Source organism: Gallinula chloropus (genome assembly GCF_964237585.1).
Source record: "Gallinula chloropus genome assembly, chromosome: 3".
NCBI classification, from domain to species: domain Eukaryota; kingdom Metazoa; phylum Chordata; class Aves; order Gruiformes; family Rallidae; genus Gallinula; species Gallinula chloropus.
The window spans coordinates 121,865,461-121,885,883 of NC_140087.1; the positions used below are offsets into that span (position 1 = coordinate 121,865,461).

The 20,423-nt window shown below is 58.9% G+C and overlaps 1 protein-coding gene across 1 annotated transcript in view; it reads right to left on the reverse strand.

Annotated features, from left to right (window-relative positions):
• The window catches only part of OTOF (otoferlin), a gene marked incomplete at both ends in the record, with an annotated part of 104,311 nt that overhangs the window by 4,555 nt on the left and 79,333 nt on the right, over nucleotides 1–20,423 (reverse strand). Inside the window, 17 exons of the mRNA XM_084261792.1 lie at nucleotides 593–681; nucleotides 958–1,100; nucleotides 1,693–1,853; nucleotides 2,394–2,564; nucleotides 3,133–3,260; nucleotides 4,516–4,653; nucleotides 6,251–6,385; nucleotides 7,360–7,484; nucleotides 10,011–10,077; nucleotides 10,713–10,856; nucleotides 11,467–11,496; nucleotides 12,570–12,640; nucleotides 14,340–14,502; nucleotides 15,499–15,660; nucleotides 16,899–17,018; nucleotides 18,478–18,639; nucleotides 20,227–20,361. Coding sequence (XP_084117918.1) covers nucleotides 593–681; nucleotides 958–1,100; nucleotides 1,693–1,853; nucleotides 2,394–2,564; nucleotides 3,133–3,260; nucleotides 4,516–4,653; nucleotides 6,251–6,385; nucleotides 7,360–7,484; nucleotides 10,011–10,077; nucleotides 10,713–10,856; nucleotides 11,467–11,496; nucleotides 12,570–12,640; nucleotides 14,340–14,502; nucleotides 15,499–15,660; nucleotides 16,899–17,018; nucleotides 18,478–18,639; nucleotides 20,227–20,361 — 2,144 coding nt within the window. The remainder of the gene's footprint in view (nucleotides 1–592; nucleotides 682–957; nucleotides 1,101–1,692; nucleotides 1,854–2,393; nucleotides 2,565–3,132; nucleotides 3,261–4,515; nucleotides 4,654–6,250; nucleotides 6,386–7,359; nucleotides 7,485–10,010; nucleotides 10,078–10,712; nucleotides 10,857–11,466; nucleotides 11,497–12,569; nucleotides 12,641–14,339; nucleotides 14,503–15,498; nucleotides 15,661–16,898; nucleotides 17,019–18,477; nucleotides 18,640–20,226; nucleotides 20,362–20,423) is intronic.

Consider the following 20,423-nt stretch of genomic DNA (forward strand, 5'->3'; position numbering starts at 1 on the left):
AAGGTAAAGGTGAGGCCAGGAGGGATGCTGAGAGGGAGAGGGGAGAGGGGAGGGGGGAGAGGGGAGAGGCGAGAGGCGAGAGGCGAGAGGGGAGAGGGGAGAGGGGAGAGGGGAGAGGGGAGAGGGGAGAGGGGAGAGGGGAGAGGGGAGAGGGGAGAGGGGAGATCTTCATTCCACTCCCTGTTGCTTGTTCTGTCCTGCCTGGAGTGAGCAGCTGTGTCCCAGCCCCCCTCAGCTCCTGGGAAGGGCCCATCCAACAGCCCAGGGATGCCTCACCCTGGGTTAACCCCACCCCTGCCTGGGAGGGGGGTCAGGGCTGCTCTGCCCCAACTCTGGGCTGGGGCCTGGGTGACAACTGAACTTCCTGGCCTGTGAGGATGAGAGAGGTCAGGAGCTGCAGGGGATGGAAGAGGGAGGGTACCACCCATCTCTGCCCCTGCCATCTCCCACCCTTCAGTCCTGGGAGCAGCACGGTTGAGGCGCCCAGGCAGAGGGCCAGGCTGGGCAATGGAGCAGCAGCTGAGGGGGGAAGCAGGGCTCCATCCCCAGCCCTGAGCTTTCCCCAGGGCCCCCTGGCTGGCAGGTCTCTTACTTCTTGGGTTTCCTGGGGGAAATGTCGATGGCAGGGCCAGGCGCCGGCATGTCCATGGGGAACATGTCCACCCACATCTCCAGCCGACCCTGCAGGGTTGGAGAGGTGCAGTCAAGCCCCCCCTGTCCTATCTTCCAGCACACCCCCCCCACAACCTCCTTCCCCAGCAGCACCCTCCCCTCCAGCTCCCCTTGCCCTTCAACACCAGTCTGCCCAGTCCAGACGTGGGGCAAGGCTCCTCCACGCCAGGAGACCCTTTCTACCCCTCCAACCCCCTGCAGAAGGGTCTCCTGGCATGCCCAAGGCGCACAGGCATGGGGAGGGGGTCAGGGGGCTGCCTGTTTGTGCTCTGGGAGGCTGAGGACCTGCTCGATGCCTGGCTTGTCGGGGTTGAGCAGGGGCCGTGTCTCCACGTGCTCAGGGACCAGCCTGCAGCCGGCCCGTGGGACGTCCTCCCAGTGATGCAGCACGGTCAGGGCCAGGTGTTCGTCTGTCTGCTTCTTCTGGCCTGTGTGTGGGCAAGGAGGGGACCCAGGCTCAGCTTGGGGAGCCAGGCAGAGGCACCAGGGACAGCAGAACCACCCTGTTCCACCCCTACTCCAAGGGCACAGGAGGTCCAGACCCCCCTCCCCAGTCTGCACTGGCCCAGAGGCTGGACGAGCTCCATGTCCTTGGACAGTGACCTCCTCTTCTTCACCCCTCCCAGCTTGCCTCCATCTCTCTTGGGCACACACTGGACCACAGCCAGTGCTTGGGGATGCAGCTGCATGGAGAATGGCTTCCCAACCCCCCAGAAAGGCCAGGGTGGGGTGTCTTCACTGCTCCCTGGGCACACAGTCCCAGGAGGAGCTGTTCCAAAGCAGCTCTGGTGCTGCAGACACCCAGGAGCGACTCTGAGAGCACCCACTGGCCTGGGTGGTCTAGAAGACACCGACTGGCCAGACACTGGGAAGGTCCATTTCAAGGTGGTGGATGGAGTGTGACGGTGGTGCTGCTTTGGGGTGATGGGGCCACTACCTCTGTCTCCCATCTGGGATGATGGGGGGACAACCCCAGACCCCTGGGTCCCCTCCACCACCTTCCTCCCCTGGGGCAGGTACCGTTTTCATCCTCTATCTCCGTGGGGCCGGTGAAGACCCTGTTGGCAACCTTGACTCTCCCTCCTGGCCCAAAGTGTGGCCCGTCCACCTTGCCCTCTTTGCAGAGCTTGGACAGGATCTGGGAGGGCTTCATGGGGTCCCGCCAGGTGTTATAACCGTGTCTGTCAACAGGAAGGCCAAGGTCAGCCAAGGTCAGCAAGATCTGGAGGGGAAACCCAGTCCTGCTCCCCTCTGCTGCCATGAAGGACCCAGGATCCACAGGGGAAGGGTCTGAGGTGGGCAGCATGAACCTTCAGAGCAGAGCAGGTCCCTCTGAGCCCCATCCCTGTGCTCCAGTGGGTCCCTTCCACCCCAGCCCCATCACTCTGTGCTGACTCAGACCCCAAGTGCCCAGCACCCCCCCACTTGACTCCTGAAGCTCCTTCAGCCCTGCTCTGCTCTCCCACCTCTACCCAGCCCCACCAGTGCTTCCCAGCCCATTTCTCCCTGCCCTGGGCTCCTTACAACCCAATCCACTGCTGCCCAGCTGCGAGGGTCACACTCCCTGTCTTAGGGGTACGGGTACAGCAGGGACCCCCTCCACCAGCAGGCAACAAACTCCCCCATCTAGGAGATTCCTCCAGGAAATCTAGGCTGGGTGTGGGAGATGAGCTGGGCATGGGTGCAGGGAGGAGGCTGGGCAGGGAAAGCTTTGCTCATACATGGAGTAAGCCTGTGACACCCCACAGGTAGCCCGATGCTTGCTGTAGTAGCGGTTCTCCAGGTCAATCTTGGTCTCCCCAATGAGGTCGTCGGTCCCCACCAAGTCCCAGTCGTAGATGGCCACTGTCAGCATGGACTCCATGGGGAAGGTGGCCTCGATGTCAAAGGACCTGGGCCAGGGCAGAACAGGTTAGGGGGAAGGGCTGGAGGGTTTGGGTTCTGCCCAGGGTGGACATGTGGGTGAGGGGGGGGTTCCTCTGCTCTGTAGGTGTGTTTGATCTGCACCCACCACGTTGAAAGGGGCTGAATTAAACCTCTGTGTGGGTTGTGTCAGCTCCACCAGCCCCAGGGAGGAGATGACACAGGGGGGGTTGGTTGACCTGGATGCCAGCAGCCCTGTCTGTGTGTCACTGGGGATCTAGGATGTGCTCTCCCTGGAATCCAGCTCTCCCTGGAATCCAGCCCCATGGCTGCTGGGGCAGGTCCTTAATCTTCATCAGATGTGGACCTCTCAGCCACCTCTTTGACACTGGCCACACAGCAGGCCAGGAGGGATGGGGAGCAGAACTGGGGCTGCCCTACACTGCTTGCAAGGGAAGGTCTGTGCCATGAGTCCCATCTCTTGGCTATGGGGTGGTGGTGGGGGGGGTGCAGACCCAAGGGTTGGGCAAGCTCAGCTCAGGCTTAGCACAGCCCTTCTAAAGGCACAGACAGGTGCCAGGGCTGGTGGCAACTCACTTCCCAAAGACAGGGTTCAGCTGCTTGGAGATGTAGTTCTCCTTGTCCTTGATGTCTGTCTTGCCCAGCTTGATGGCAATATAGGGGTCAGCTTTCCCATTGATGTCAGCTGGGTGAAGGTCTGTGGCCTGGAGGGAATAGAGAAGACACCTCTGTGATACCCACAGTAGCAAAGAATTTGGGAGGGGGCATCTCTATTCTCCACCCCAAGGCCCTGCCTGGCCATAGGCACGTGGTTAAGCTCTTTGGTCCTCCTGCATAGAGTGGCTTGCTTTAAACAGGGGATGAGTCTGCCATGGTTTAACCCCTGCCCTGGCTTGTGGAGGGGCTGGGGTTGGCTGTGTCTGCTCAGAGACACAACCAGAGTCTCCTTTGGCATCTCCCTCATCAGTGGAAAGAAACAGGCTCCTCTAAAGAAAGACCCAGAGCAACAACCTGACCAAGGGGTCAGGAAGACTGACCCTTCCCCTCTGGGTCTCCTGACCCATTACATTAGGGCCAGGAGCTTCTGGCTTCTCCCCATGAAGGGGGGGGCAGCATCCCCAAACTCTCCACTCCCAACCCCATCCTGGCACATGGCAGCAGATGCCCTTCAAGGACACCAACACGTGGTGGTGGTCGGTGCTGAACAGGCACCTCAGTCTGTTGGGGGTGGATGGGAGACTCAGAACCCCTTTGGACACCAGGCTGCAGCACTGGATGGAGAACCAGGAGAGGGGGAAATGTAGCCAAAAGTAGGTTGTGCTTGTAAAACACTGGGACAGGGAGGTGACAAAGGGAGGCCCAGGAACTTTCAGCAGGACTGTGGTCCTTCTGAGCCTGGCTACAGTGTCTCACATGCCTGGGGACACAAGGATGATTAGCAGGGGCCAGGAAAGGACTTTTTCCAGGGGACAGGCAGTATAAAGAAGTGTGCATTAGCTGTATCCAGTCAGTAATCACTCAGTGCATGTTCCAGGAGGTCCTGTGTCCTTCAACCAGGTCTACAAGGCTGGGACAGCTCCCATCCTGCTCTGCATGTGCTTCACTGAAGCGTTGTGGCTGGGTGAGGAACCAGCCCCTCACTGCCCAGGCTGATCCAAAGGATCCACTTGAGTGAAGCACTAGGACAGTTCACCCCACGGACCAGAAGAGAGGCCTCTGGGTCTCTGGATCTGGCAGGAGCTCGTGTCTGGCTTGCCCCCAGTGCTCAGGGCACGTGGCTGTGGAGACACCACTCAAGTCCCCACCACCGAGTTGCTTCAGTCCTCGTGCCAAGTCCCTGACCCTGACCCAGGGAGTGCTCAAAACCAGCATCCCCGCGGCTCTGGGACCAGTTGCTGGGTGTGCTCGGTGGGAGGGAGCCCAGGGTCCCCTCTCAGCACCCCCCAGGGTGACACTTACTCGCACGACGTAGACTCGGACCAGCACGTTGATGGGGTCGTTGCTCGGGATGCCCTGGAACATGCCGAAGGTGGGGTCGTGTCCTGTCTCCTTGGTGACATCGTCAGGGAGAGGCACTTTGTAGACACACAGGGAGCCCTAGTGCAAGGGAGTGCAGAGCCACGTGGGAGGCAGGGTCACAGGGCTGGAGGGGTGGGAAGGGCCCCCCAGAGCCCCTGGGGTCCCACCCCCTGCCCAAGCAGGGTCCCTGGGACAGGGGCTGGGATCTCTGCAGAGAAGGAGACTCCACACCCCCTGGGCAGCCTGGCCCAGGGCTCCCTCACCCTCACTGGGAAGAAGTTCTTCCCCACATTGGGGGGAACTCCCTGGGCTCCAGCTTGAGCCCATCGCCCCTTGTCCTGTCCCCACAGACACTGAGCAGAGGCTGCCCATGGCCCCCTGGGTCCCACCCTTCAGCTCTTGATCCCCAGTGATCAGATCCCCTCTCAGGCTCTTCTCTGCAGGCTGAACAGCCCCAGCTCCCTCAGCCTTTCCTCCCAGGGGAGATGCTCCAGGCCCTTCAGCATCTCTGTCCCTCCTCCGGACTCTCTCCAGGAGATCCCTGGCTGGTTGATCCCAGGGAGCCCAGCACTGGGCACAAGCCCAAGGGCTCAGACCCACCCCCAAGCACCCATCCTGAGGGCCCAACTCAACATCCTTCTTTCCAGCCACATGCTGGAGAAGACAAACCACATCTGGAAAACTCTTCCACCACACGAGCACCTCGTCAGGGCTTGCAACCATGAGCAGAGAGATTGGACAAGGGGAAGGAGGTCTGCAAAGGAATCAGACTAGCAAGGTGCTCATGGGTTGGGGTCTCCAACAGTGAAACTGTTAGGAGGACAAAGTGGTGGGAACGAAAGGGCTCGACAAGGGATGGTCTGGAACATCTGGGAACAACCACATGAAAGGCTGCTGCTATCTGTGCTGCCCAAGCATCTCATCCTACGGTGGGGAACTGCTGCTCATCTCATCTCCAAAGAGTAAAACTGGCATCAGCAGGAGTTACCTGGCCAGGATCTCACCATCAAAAGGGCTCTTGTTCAAGAACCAGGTAGCTGGTAGATGTGCTGCTACCTCACCTTAGGGAAGGGGGAGAGGAGAGACTGGGGGGAAGTTCTGTGCAGAGAGAGTGGTGAGGGGCTGGAAGGGGCTGCCCAGAGAGGGGGTGGGTGCCCCGTCCCTGGGGGTGTCCAAGGCCAGGTTGGCTGGGGCCCTGGGCACCCTTGTGTAGCTCCAGGCCTGGAGGTTGGTGTCCCTGCCTGTGGCAGGGGTTGGAGCTCTGGGACCCTTGGGGTCCCTCCCAGCCCAGACCAGGCTGGGATTCTGTGACTGGCAATGGTGCACCACGGCCTTGGCCTAGGTGACTGGTGTTGGTGAACAAGGAGATGACCCAGAGCACGACTTATTTCCACAGTGGGTTAGAAAGAGGATCCACTTTTCCCTTGGCCTTCTGTAAGAGTCATCAAGGATCTGTTTGCCCACAGACCACCACCTCTGTGGACAAGATCTTTAAAGCTGTCTCGTTTTTGGGGCTCTCCTTGGAGGTTCCCCCTCCCTGCAAGGTGCCAAGACCTGAGTCAACACAATATGGTTCCTATTGCATCCAACCCCTTCCTGCCCAACCAGCTTCAGCAGAGAAACCTGTTGGCTTCCCAAGCTACCCTCCCTGGCCCGACCCAGCAGCCAAACTCACTTTGAACCTCCCCACTATCCTCTCCTCCTCCGTGGCGTTGTCATCATTGTCCCCGATCTTCCCGCGGAGCAGGTTGAAGGTGTGCAGCCAGTCCTCAAAGTTATCAAACTCTGTTTCCAGCTCTTTGTTGAAGACCTGAAGTGGCAGGAGGTTAAAGGAGGGGCGTGAGGTTAATTAGAGAGAAGGTGGTGACTGCCCAAGTCCGCTCGGAGGGGACATGGGCACATCAGTGCCCGGTTCTCCAGAAAGGGAAAGGATCTTCAGGGTCACTGGGCTGGACCTTGAGGCCACAAGCACCTCCACCCTGGACTGACAGCATCCAGGATGGAGGCTTGGATGAGTGGGCAAGGTGGCTGTCCCCCACCCTTCACAAAACCCCCGCTGAACCTCAGAATCTGCTCCTTCAGGCTGTGGAGCCCAGCTGGCAGTCCCAAGGCACATCTCACCTAGGGGAGAAGTGTTGGGGCAACGGGCTTCCCAAGCCCTTCATCTCACATAGATGAGAGGGTTCAGAGGAGGCCACAAGGATGATTAGAGGGCTGGAGCAGCTCCCCATGGAGAGAGGCTGAGGGAGCTGGGCTGGGTCAGCCTGGAGAAGAGAAGGCTGTGGGGGGACCTCACTGCAGCCTCCCCGTCCCTGAAGGGACCCCAGGAACAGGAGGGGAATGGGCTTGTTGAAGGGCAGAGACTGGCAGGACAAGGGGGCTGGAGTGAAGCTGGAGGAGGGAAGGGGGAGAGGAGAGACTGGGGGGAAGTTCTGTGCAGAGAGAGTGGTGAGGGGCTGGAAGGGGCTGCCCAGAGAGGGGGTGGGTGCCCCGTCCCTGGGGGTGTTCCAGGCCAGGTTGGCTGGGGCCCTGGGCACCCTTGTGTAGCTCCAGGGCTGGGGGTTGGTGTCCCTGCCTGTGGCAGGGGGTTGGAGCTCTGGGACCCTTGGGGTCTCTCCCAACCCAGCCCAGTCTATGATTCTATGATTCTATGTTCAAGATGACCCTCAGGCAATGTGCCTCAGGCCGGGTTGATCCCTCCTGCTCTGACCTCACTGTCTGGACTGCCATCCTGCCAGACTCCCAGGCAGGCAGGGTCTTCTCCTCTGCTGCTGACATACCCACCTTCAGCTCATCAATCTTCTGCTTGGTCTTCTTCTCGGGAAGCTCAGGAACTGGCTGTTGCTTCTTCTTCTTCTCATCTTTGGGTGCCTTGTACTTCTCCTTGCTCTTCACCTGACCCTTGGAGCCTTTCATGGGAGAGTCATCAAGTTTGATCTCTGAGTCCAGGGGGAAAGCAGCAGGGAGGGAGGAGATGGAAATGAGGGTGAGAAGGGGTGGAGGGACTTTGATCAAGCCCTTCAAACAGCAGCATGAAAGCTGACAGTGCTGCTGCCTGCAATGCCCAGCCCAGCCCTCTGCCTTCCCGTGACTCTGGCCAGAGTCACAGCATCTCCAGGAGCCCAGAAGCCTCTGTGCAGTGAGCTTCCAGAGCCAACCTGAGCAGAAGTCCTTTGGAGGGCTACAAACCATGGACTGAAGCTGGGCTCTGTCAAGCTCCAACAGATTCAACAGCACTAAGAAGACCTGACCCTGCCCAAAGCATCGTTTGTCTTCCTTCTACTGGAGACTTTTCCTGCTGCCTGGAGAATAAAACCCCAGCATAAGGTATCCCAGGGAGGACAGTGCTTGTCACCCAGCACCAGAGCACAGGCAGCTGCCCATAAAGAGGTGTTGCCCATGACCAGCTGCAATGACAGGTTGTTTGGGGCTGAAAGCATCCAACAACTCTGGACACCAGCTGCCCTGAGAGCATCCAACAGCCCAGGACATCAGCTGCCCTGAGAGCAACCAACAGCCCTGGTCATCGGCTGCCCTGAGAGCATCCAACAGCCCAGGACATCAGCTGCCCTGAGAGCATCCAACAGCCCTGGGCATCGGCTGCCCTGAGAGCATCCAACAGCCTGGGATATCAGCTGCCCTGAGAGCAACCAACAGCCCTGGACACCGGCTGCCCTGAGAGCATCCAACAGCCCTGGGCATCAGCTGCCCTGAGAGCATCCAACAGCCCTGGACAAGAGCTGCCCTGAGAGCAACCAACAGCCATGGACATCAGCTGCCCTGAGAGCATCCAACAACTCTGGACACCAGCTGCCCTGAGAGCAACCAACAGCCCAGGACATCAGCTGCCCTGAGAGCAACCAACAGCCACGGGCATCAGCTGCCCTGAGAGCATCCAACAGCCACGGGCATCAGCTGCCCTGAGAGCAATCAACAGCCACAGGCATCAGCTGCCCTGAGAGCAATCAACAGCCCTGGGCATCAGCTGCCCTGAGAGCAACCAACAGCCACAGGCATCAGCTGCCCTGAGAGCATCCAACAGCCCTGGGTATCAGCTGCCCTGAGAGCAACCAACAGCCCTGGACAAGAGCTGCCCTGAGAGCAACCAACAGCCATGGACATCAGCTGCAATGAGAGCATCCAACAGCCCTGGGCATCAGCTGCCCTGAGAGCATCCAACAGCCCTGGGCATCAGCTGCACTTCAGAGCAACCAACAGCCACGGGCATCAGCTGCCCTGAGAGCATCCAACAGCCCTGGGCATCAGCTGCCCTGAGAGCAACCAACAGCCCTGGTCATCGGCTGCCCTGAGAGCATCCAACAGCCCAGGACATCAGCTGCCCTGAGAGCATCCAACAGCCCTGGGCATCAGCTGCCCTGAGAGCAACCAACAGCCACGGGCATCAGCTGCCCTGAGAGCATCCAACAGCCACGGGCATCAGCTGCCCTGAGAGCAACCAACAGCCACAGGCATCAGCTGCCCTGAGAGCAATCAACAGCCCTGGGCATCAGCTGCCCTGAGAGCAACCAACAGCCACAGGCATCAGCTGCCCTGAGAGCATCCAACAGCCCTGGACACCAGCTGCCCTGAGAGCATCCAACAGCCCTGGGCATCAGCTGCACTGGGAACAGGCTGCCTGGAAAGGCACATTCTGAGGGAACGTCTCCCACCTCTGCAGTCCCCATCTCTTGGGGTCTCTGCCAGCTTTCATGGCCGCTGGGTGATGCAGATGGTAACAGACAAATGACAACAGACAAGGACTTAATGGGGAGGAGGAAGGAGGAAGGAATGGGAGGGCCAAGGGTAAATGGATTCTTCACAGAAGGAAGGAAGAAAACCATGGGGGACACAAAACATCCCCCCTAACAGCCCTGCCATAAGAAGCAAGCCCAGGGAGAAGCTGTTCAGAGCCCTCCTCCTCTGGACTCTCTCCAGGAGATCCCTGGCTGTTTGATCCCAGGGAGCCCAGCACTGGACACAACACTCCAGCTGGGGCCTGGCCAGGGCAGAGCAGAGGAGATCTAGGAGCATCTGTTTCTTGGGATGCTCCACAGACTCAAGCCCAGAGTCCTATCACTAACGTACCTGCACACCTCTGAACAACATGTTAACCAGTCAGTGCCCAAAAATGGACAACAGTGGATCCTGGTCACTTGTTTGCATCACTTGGACACAGTATTCCTCCCTCTGGAGCCACCCCAAGCCCTGATCCTGGGCGCTGTCCTGTGCAGCTCGAGGGGACCCTGCTCTGGGGGTGGGTCTGGGGGGTCTCCAGAGCTCCCTCCAACCCTGATTATTCTGTGTTTCTGTGGATACACAACACAGCTGGTTTGGTAGAAGAGCAACAGCTCCAAAAAGGGGTTTTCAACCACCAAAAGGAGACCTGGTCCCACCTTTCCCTGCCATGATCCATCTCTAGTCCATGACCTGCTTACCCTCTGCCATCTCCATTTCTTCCTTTTCCTCAGCTTCTGCTGCTGCTGCTTCCTGCTGCCGGAGTTGCTGGGGGGAGAAATGAAGCAGAGAGTGGGCTGAGCACTGGGAATGCCCAAGCCAGGCCCACAGCTCTCCCTTCCTGGGCTAAATCAAAGCTGCTGAGTGCAGCCCTGAGCGCTGACCGTGTCTGAGGAGACACCAGTCCACCCAGAGGGCACTCAAGGAAAAGGAATCCTGCTCAGCTCTGCCAGGGATAAATCATAGAATCCCAGCCTGGGCTGGGCTGGGAGGGACCCCAAGGGTCCCAGAGCTCCAACCCCCTGCCACAGGCAGGGACACCAACCTCCAGGCCTGGAGCTACACAAGGGTGCCCAGGGCACCAGCCAACCTGGCCTGGAACACCCCCAGGGACGGGGCACCCACCCCCTCTCTGGGCAGCCCCTTCCAGCCCCTCCCCACTCTCTCTGCACAGAACTTCCCCCCAGTCTCTCCTCTCCCCCTTCCCTCCTCCAGCTTCACTCCAGCCCCTTGTCCTGCCAGTCTCTGCCCTAACTAAAGCCTTGCTGACAGTTGGACAAGGTTAGTGAGGAGCTCAGGACTTCACCACACCTTGGGAAGTCGCTGGAAACAGGTGAGACCACTCAGGCAGGAAACATTTTCCTCTCACCCCTACACACTCCCCTCCTCTGCTCAGCACCCACCTCCTTCATAGTCTCAATTGAAGCAAAATACTTGGACCACCAGTCCAGCATGCTCTCATCGGGCTCCTCCTCTTCTATTTCCTCTCCTCCTCCTCCTCCTCCTCCTTTCTTCTTCTTTTTCTTTTTCTCCTTCTCTTCCTCAGACTGCAGGGACAAGGGAGGCAAAGGGGGGGAGAGGAGGGATCAGGTGGACGTGAAACATCTCTTCAAGTGCAGAGGTGGTGGGTGAAGCAGCCCCGAAGGCAGTTGGGTGGCCTCAGTAGAACTTCCCCTCAGGCACTGAGGAAGATGCTCAAGGCTCCAGAGAGAGACAGAGTCTGGAGACATCCCCTCCTGCCCACCATCCCTTCCACCCATGCATCTTCCAGGTGACTGCACCCGAGCCTTGAGCAGCAGCAATCCTCCCCCTGCCCAGCAAAGGGCCCTGGGGCTGCTCCATGCTGCCATAAATCCTTCTGCAGCTGGTATCTGGTTGTGGTGGGAACACCCAGCATCCCTCCCACAACCTGGTCCTCCTGGGGCAGAGGAGTTCTGGCCACAAAGAGCTTCTCCATCTGCAAGGACCAGGCCACTGTCCTGTCTGTTGATGAGACAACCCTGCTCTGCCTCTGGGATGTCAACTTGGGAGGAAGGGGTGCTGGTCCTGACCTATCCTGGGGTTGGTGGGGACACTGATGTATTGAAAGCCACACAGAAGGGCTGGGTAAGGAGCACAGGGTTGGGAGCAGGGATGCAGAGCAGGTCCATCACTTACCACATCCACCTTCACCACTGCATCCGAGTTCTGCCGCCCAGGGAACAGGGAGAGGGAGAGCAGGTTAGTGGAGCAGCCTCAGCTGAGAACAGACACACGCACTGGCACAAGCACACCTCAGAAGCCACAGCCAGCTCACCAAGGGTGAGGGAAACAAACACCCTGAAAGAAGATCCAGCGGTGCCCAGGGACAGGCCAAGGGGCTGTGGGCACAGACTGGAGCAGGGGAAGTTCCCCCTGAGCCTGAGGAGGAACTTGTGTGCTGGGAGGGTGGCAGAGCCCTGGGCCAGGCTGCCCAGAGAGGTTGGGGAGTCTCCCTCCATCCCTGGAGCCACCCCAACCCCTGATCCTGGGCGCTGTCCTGTGCAGCTCGAGGGGACCCTGCTCTGGGGGTGGCACTGGGGGGTCTCCAGAGGTCCCTGCCAACTGTGACCAGCCTGTGATTCTGTGACATTCTGCCTCTCCAATGCACAGTGCCAAACATTCAGGGCAAGAACAAGAGATCTGAAGAGCTTTGGTTGCCTCAGACCTCCTGTGTGCCTGGATCAGCTCTGTGCCCTGTGCATCTGCTGTGCCCTCTATGGCTGGTCAGGGGTTGGGACACCAGGCTGACCACCCATCTGGATCACCAAGTGGGTGTTTCAAAGAGCTGACAAAGACACCTGAGTGCCTCAAAACTGCTGTGAAAAGGAAAAGGCACCAGGGTGACCAGGGCTGCTCACAGAGACAGCTCAGTGCTTTGGAAGGGGGGGGTTGCTGGACTGTGCAGGTGGAGAACTTCTGATGGGTCACTTGGGAGGTCTCCACTGGCCACCACCAGAGAGAGGGTTGTGCTCATGGGTGCCCACTCCCATCTGAACTGCTTTGGAAGGGAAACATCAAGCTGTTTCAACTGCATAACCCAGGACAGTCCATTTCCAGGCAGCAAGCAGAGAGAGAGAGGTGCCAATTTGTAGGACTTCCAAAGCCCTTCCACTGCCACCAGCAGCCCGAATCCCCACTCAGCAGGACAAGGCAGCCTCTGGTTGGGGTGGAAGCCCTCAAAGCCCCACAGCTCTGTGAGGAAGGAGATGCTGAGGGGGTGCTGACACACAGCTACTCACAGCTTCCAGCTTCACCATCGTCTCCATCTTCCTGATGGGAGCCTCAGGTTCCACACTGACAATGATCTCCCCTGCGGGGCGAGAGCGACGGGACGTGTTGGGCACTGCCAGGTGGCCATGGAGGTGTTTAGCTGGGCAGGGGACAGGGGGAGGAGGAACAGGAGAGAAGGAGAGAGCAGAGTAGGAACTGAGAGCTCAGGTGAGGTCTGACAGGGTTCAGGCAGGAGTGGGGGGTGTGTGTGACCACCTTGCTCAGAGAGGAATGGAGGAAAGGAGCAGAGCCCCTCACAGCAGGATTAGAAACCCTTCCAGAGCAACAGGCAGCAGGTGGTGAGGAAAGAGACTCTTGTCACCTGCACCAGCGTCCAGAGGGGAGGAGGAGATGGTGAGTGCCCGTAAAGTAGCACCTGGCACGGCTGCAACCACAGATCATCATAGAATCATAGACTCATAGAATGATAGAATGGTCTGGGTTGGGAGGGACCCCGAGGGTCCCAGAGCTCCAACCCCCTGCCACAGGCAGGGACACCAACCTCCAGGCCTGGAGCTACACAAGGGTGCCCAGGGCCCCAGCCAACCTGGCCTGGAACACCCCCAGGGACGGGGCACCCACCCCCTCTCTGGGCAGCCCCTTCCAGCCCCTCACCACTCTCTCTGCACAGAACTTCCCCCCAGTCTCTCCTCTCCCCCTTCCCTCCTCCAGCTTCACTCCAGCCCCTTGTCCTGCCAGGCTCTGCCCTTTAACAAGCCCATTCCCCTCCTGTTCCTGGGGTCCCTTCAGGGACGGGGAGGCTGCAGTGAGGTCCCCCCACAGCCTTCTCTTCTCCAGGCTGACCCAGCCCAGCTCCCTCAGCCTCTCTCCATGGGGAGCTGCTCCAGCCCTCTAATCATCCCCGTGGCTCCTCTGAACCCTCTCCAACAGTTCCACATCTTCCTTGTGTTGGGCCCCAGCTCTGGCCACAGGACTCCAGCTGGGGAGGGCAGAGCAGAGAGGGACAATCCCCTCCCTGTCCCTGCTGGCCACTCCTCTCCTGATGGAGCCCAGGATCCCATTGGCCCTACGAGCTGCAAAAGCCACTGCTGGCTCATGTCAAGCTTCTCATCCACCACAATCCCCAAGTCCTTCTCCTCAGGGCTGCTCTCCAGGAGCTCTTCTCCCAGTCTGTATCTGTGTTTGGGATTCTTCCATCCCAAGTGCAACACCTGACACTTGGCAGTGTTGAACCTCATCAGGTTCCCCCAGGCCCATCTTTCCAGCCTGTCAAGATCCCTCTGGATGGCTCCTTTCCTTCTGGGGTGTCGACCACCCCACTCAGCTTGGTGTCATCCGCAAAGATGACAGATCCAGACCTCTGGCTGCAACCAGGGATGGCCCTTGGCAATCACCCCACAGGTCTCCTCTCTCTCTATCCAGCCAGCAGTGCCTCCACCTCCACCACGGGCTGGGAGGAGAGGAGAACTCCTGTGGCTCACCAAGCCCTTGTCTGCTCTGCTGGGTGCAGGGAAAGTGGTGTTGTGATGGGTTTTCCTGTGGGCCCTTCTCTGGTGCTGATAGATGGGATGGTGGTTGGGGCATGGTGGCTTCACACCCCACACCTCCTCACCCCCTTGACCCAAACCCTGGATCACTGCTTGCCAAACCCCACAAGCAGCTCATATCCCACAGTCCTCACAACCCCCCTACCCCCTCTACCCATCTTTCTCCTCTCCACGCCCATTACCCCACCCATGCCCCACGCCAGGCAGGTCCCCATGGCCCCAGGCTGGTACCTGTCATGTTCCAGTGCTGAGCTTTCTTGTCTGGCGGGCGGTAGATGAACTTCCTCAGGGAGCTGACGGCGTGGGACCCCACCAGGGTGTAGCGCCCGAAAGCCCTGCAGTCCACCACCCGGATGTTGAGGGGGGGATGGAGCAACTCATTCTCTGGGAGGTCCTGGGAAGCAAAGGTGTGCTGGTTATGGGCTGTGGGATGTCAGGTTTGGGGAGAGCCCAGAGATGTTGAGGAGAGAACCCAAACCCCTCAGAATCACAGAATCCCAAGGTTGGAAAAGACCTTTGAAGATCATCGAGTCCAACCAATCCCATCCTGTGCTGCCCCAGATCTCTCAGCACCTCATCTCCCCCCTGTTCAACACCCCCAGGGCTGGGGACTCAGCCCCTCCCTGGGCAGCCTGTGCCACAGCCCCACAAGTCTGCCAGGGAAGAACTTTGCCCTCCCAGCTGAGCTGACCCTGCCCTGGGGCAGCTTGAGCCCATTGCCCCTTGGCCCAGCTCCTGGCCCCTGGCTGCAGAGACCATCACCCACCTCTCTGCACCCTCCTGGCAGGGCAGGGGAGGTGGGGAGAAGGGCTCCCCTCAGCCTCCTCTTCTCCAGGCTCAACACCCCCAGCTCCCTCAGCTGCTCCTCAGAGGATTTGCCCTCCAGCCCCTTCCCCAGCCTGGTTGCCCTTCTCTGCACTCGCTCCAGGACCTCCCTGTCCTTCTGATGCTGAGGAGCCCAGAACTGGTCCCAGTACTCAAGGTTTGGCCTCACCAATGCCGAGTACAGGGGCACAATTACCTCCCCAGACCCACTGGCCTCCAGACATGATCCTATGCAACCTACTCAAGGTGACCCTGCTTTAGCAAGGGGCTGGACTGGATAATCTCCAGAGGTCCCTGCCAACCCCCACCAGCCTGGGGTTCTGTGGTTCTGTAGTTGGAAAGGCCAACTAAAGGGACTAAAGCAGGGACTGTGTTGGAGGAAGAGGTCTGGTACATCTCCAGCATCTGGGGATCCCCCAGAGAAAGGCTGTGTCCAGCTGGGATGGAGCTCACATCTTCCACTGCTGTGGTGCAATTGAAGGAAAGAGCCAGGAGCCATTGTTTGGGCTCCAAAACCCCCTGAGTTTCAGCTGAGGGCTCGGGGCGGGGAAGAGGAAACACTCACCACTTCGAACCACTTGACCAGGGTGCTGAAATTGGGGTTCTTCTTGTAGTTCTGGATGAGGGCTGACTGGACCCCCTTCCCAGCACACTCGATGTCCACACGGGGCCGGTCCACCTGGGCCAGGTTCACCCTCTTCAGATCCCTCAGCCCCCAAAACAAGATCTAGGGCAGGAAGAGGAGAGGGAAGAGCATTAATGGGAGAGTGACATCCCCTGGCTGGAGCCAGAGGGGCTGGTTGGCTCTTCACATCCTCCAGGAGCAGAGACCCTGCTGTGACTGTCAGCACCCAGGCAGTGGTGGATCCCTCTGGTATCTTCTCCCACTGCATGAGGCTCAGGGCTGCTGCAAAGTCTCTCCCTGACGTGCTATGTAATCCACCCTACATTTGATCTGCAGCAGCCCAAGCTCTCCAACCCCCTGCCCTCGACTCCTTTTCCTGCCTTTCTCCCTTTCTAGCCATTTTTCTGCCATGGGATTTGGTGGAGCAAGAACCAGACTGGCCTTGTCCATCCACAGTGGCTCTTGATTCAGCTCTGGCATCATTTGGTCAAAATGGCATCAGTGTCACTGGGACAGGCTGCCCAGGGGGTGTGGAGTCTCCTTCTCTGGAGAGATTCCAGCCCCTGTCCTAGGGACCCTGCTTGGGCAGGGAGTTGGTCCTGATGATCTCTGGAGGTCCCTCCCAACCCCCACAGCTCTGGGATGCTGTGAAACCAGCCTCTCCTCTTCCGCTGTGCTCAAAATCCCCCTAAAGAGATTTCTCCCCCTCCTGCTTCCCCATAGACACCTTCACCTTGCACATCAGCAGGAGGGAATTTATTCAACCAGGTGCAAATGTCTGGGAGAGCAGGAGCTGGGATCCTTTCAGGGAGCTGGAGATCTGGTCAGCAGCACCTCACCTGAGCAGAGACACCTACAGCCACACGTGGTCAGCAGCATCTCACCTGATACCTACAACCACGTGTGAACTGCGCGCTGAACATCACTGGCTGGATCACCACCAGCCCCAAGACCACCAAGGCTGACCCTGATGGGGTGCATCACCCTTTGAATACCCAGATACACACGTGAGGGATCCCACCCTTGCTGCCTGAGGTTGGTGGGGTGCAGCTCACCAGACCTAAGCTGCTGTGTCTCTAGCGTGCCCCACGCTGCAGCTCACAGCCCACGTGCCCTTCACTTGCCAGGCTGCCCACATTTAAGCCAGCAAGGGGGTGATCTTGTTCCCTTAGGGCTGTTTTGCTCCCTGTGCATCCAGTACAGACAAGTCCTTGCAGTGCAGATGTCTGGTCTTAGTCCCCATCCAGTCATTAGAGCCTCAGAGATCCCTCCTGGCCCTTGGACACGCTGTCCTGTCCCACACAATGCTGGATGGTAAACTGGTGCTCCAAGACAATCACCTCCACTCTGTATTTACTCAGCACTGGCCGTATCCCCAGTGGCACTGGCAGGATGGGGCCCCGGTCCATGTCTGTGGGTCCATCGATTGGGGGAAGGTCAGACTTGCCCCCAGGGCCAATCTGGAAGAGATACAGCATGGGTTAGGATCCGTTTCCCTTTGAGCTCAGCTGCTAGGGAGCTTTTTTCTGCCACTCACTGGCAGAGCCTGGTCCCCTGCACCTTGTCTGTGGTGTCTCAGAGGGTGCAGGAGCAACGAGGGCTGGGGAGCATCCATCTGAGTGTCCAGCCTGGGTACTTTGGGAAAGGGCAGAAGATGCTGAGCAGGGCTGTGCTTCCACACAGGACAGACCCAGCAGCAAAGCAAACTGCTCAGTCCACCAACATCCCCCCCCAACCCCAAGACTGGGGTTCCTTTGCTTGCTGCAAGGGGTGGCATCTGCATGGGATGGGTGTGAAGAGACGTGGAAATGGCTCAAGAGCTCAGCCCAGGAGCAGCTTTCAGGACCTGCTTCCAAGCCAGGGTACGAGGGACATCCCTAGAGATGAGTGAGCCACTCCCTAGAGAAACCACCCCACTGCAAGGAAGGGTGAGGAGGGGGGAAAAGGGCTTGGACAAGCACCTGTCCTGGTGAAGGAGACGGGAAAAGCACCTTGGGGAGGGACAGGCACATAAAGTGACGTCTCCTTTGAAATACAAGGGGACCCAGAGGTGGAGGGAGCATGTCCCCAGGGCCCCACACCTCCCCAGGCCTTGCCTGCTCCCAGCACACAGAGATGTGAGGCCAACCTGGGGACAGCTGCCAAGGTCGTTACAGGTGCCCATGGCAGGGTGGTCCTTGCACATCCCAACCCCCCAGCGCTGTGCTGAGCTTGCTGGGGTCCCTCTCTTGGCACCTGGGGTGTCTCATGCTCCCCTCACACCAAGAGGCTGGTGGGACACGTCAGTGCAGCAGCCTCAGAGGAAAGGAGACAGGGGAGCAGGAGGCTGTAACTGTGCTACCCCCACAGACTGTGTGCCTGAAATGCCACCACATCCTTGGGGTGCCACTATGAATTCACACCCCTTCCTCATGAGACCTTCCAGCTGGCATCTCTGAGAGCACCGTGACTCCCACTGGCATCCCCAGCATCTCAGGGATGCTGCAGAGAGTGTGGGCTGACACAACACTTCAGGTGGGGCACCCTGTGGGACTCACTGCACATCATCATCATCATCACCAGCACAAGAGAGTTGCCCCCTCTCTGGGTTTGTAGCTGTGCTAAACCCTTCTAGCTCTTCTGGGATGCATGAACTCCCTGCTCTTTGCAGCACCTTTAACCAGAGAGAGGGGAGGTTTCTTCACCTGTAAGACAGGGTACAGGGTGCCCAGAGGAGCTGGGGCTGCCCCTGGATCCCTGGCAGGGTTCAAGGCCGGGTTGGATGGGGATGGGGGCACCCTGGGCAGGGGGAAGCATGGGAGGGTCCCTTCCCATCCAAACCAGTTGGGGGTCCTGTGGTATAAGCATGGGTTACGTCCCTCTCCCCTGCAACCCTCCATCCCACCCTTCCCCTCCCCCAGTCCAGGGTGACTCTGGTACCTGGAGCAGCTCGAAGGCAGCGAGCAGGTCGCCTGCTGTGGAGTTGCCCCTGTAGATCTGGTAGTACTCCAGCTGAGGGGGGAACCGTGGGGGGCAGTAGTGCTCATCTGACATCTTCACCACCGGCTTGGCAAAGGTGCGACCCATGAAGTCAGCTTTGCCCTGGAGAGGCAGAGAGGACACTGGGGGCTGCTGACCCCAACAGGGGGTCTCCCAGGTCAGCCCTGTTGTGGTCAGGACAAGACCAGCCCATAGAGCCTGGGACACAAGAGATCAGTGCCAGCTTTCACTCCTGGGGTCTTCAAATAAGGTGAAGTCTTTGCTGGCAGCCTTTCTTTCCACACACCTCAAGTGGCTGGACCTTGTGGTCTGTCTACCTTGCAGTCCCTCCATTGCAAGAGGGGGTCAGGTTGGTGACCACCTGGGGACCCTGAACGTCCACAAGTCCGTGGGACCTGGCAAAATGCATCCCAGGGTGCTGAGGGAGTTGGCTGATGACGTGTTCAAGCTGCTGTCCATGTTATTTGAAAGGTCATGGCAGCCAGGGGATGTCCCCAGGGACTGGAAGAAGGGGAACGTTGCACCTAGTGTTAAAAAGGGAGGACCCTGGGAACTACTGACCTCACCTCTGTGCTCGTGAAGGTCATGGAACAGATCCTCCTGGAAGCTTTGCTAAGGCACGTGGAGGACAAGGAGGTGATTTGAGACAGCCAAGGGCAAGTCCTGCCTGGCCAACCTAGTGGCCATCTGTGATGGACTGACATCAGCAGACAAGGGGAGACCTACAGATGCTGCCTACCTGGACTTCTGCCAGGCCTTTAACAGAGCCCCTCACAACATCCTTCTCCCTAAATTGGAGAGATGTGGATTTGATGGGTGAACTGTTGGGTGGCTGAGGAATTGGTTGGATGCTGCCCCCGGGTTGGGGGTCCCCAGGACAAGGAGGACACAGAGCTGTTGGAGTGAGTCCAGAGGAAGCCGTGGAGATGATGGGAGGGCTGGAGCACCTCTGCTTTGAAAACAGGCTGAGAGACTTGGGCTGGCTCAGCCCAGAGAAGAGAAGCTGCTGCTGGGGAGAGCTCCCAGCCCCTTCCCGGCCCTCGAGGGGCTCCAGAAGAGCTGGAGAGGGGCTGGTGCCCAGGGCAGGCAGGGCCAGGCCCAGGGGAATGGCTTTAAAGAGGGGAGAGGCTTTAAAGATGGGAGATTCAGACTACATCAGAGGAAGAAAGGACTGAGAGACACTGGCACAGGTTGGGCAACCTGAGAGGTGGGAGATGCCCCATCCCTGGAAACATCCATGATCGGGTTGGACGGGGCTCTGGGCAACCTGACTGAGTTGAAGATGTCCCTGCTCACTGCAGGGCAGCTGTAGTAGGTGAACTTTACTGGTCCCTTCCCATCCAAACCATTCTATGATCCTACAAACAAGGTGACCTGGGGCTGAGGTGAAGGAAGGACAACAAGGAGGCCAGGGCTGAGCAGCAGGAAAATACTCAGGTAACATCTCCTTGGCTCCAGCCTCACAAAAGCTCTTCCTTTGGTCTCCAAACCCAAGAGATCCCTGAGCCTGAGATCTGCTGAGCAGCAGAGGCTCCTTGTCCATGCCACAGGAGGTGTGAGAGGGACACACAGTCAAGGGTCAGGAGGCAAGCTGCTTCTCACATCCTGTGCACCATACGCCTGTCCTCTGCCTCAGGAGTGACTGCAGCAGCCAAATCAAACATCCTCCTCTGCTGGGATCCAGCTTACCACAGTGTCCTGGTCATAGATCTCAATGACAATTATGGGGGGGTCATCCCGCAGCTCGTGGGCTTCTCCATACAGCTCCAGGTTGTCAAAGACCAGCAGCTGGTCCCAGGTTGGACAAAGGGTCTCATTGAGAACCTGGAAGAATGGGAGAGAGAGAGACTTACTGCTCCAGACAGGGGTCAAGTCCCTGTGCAAGG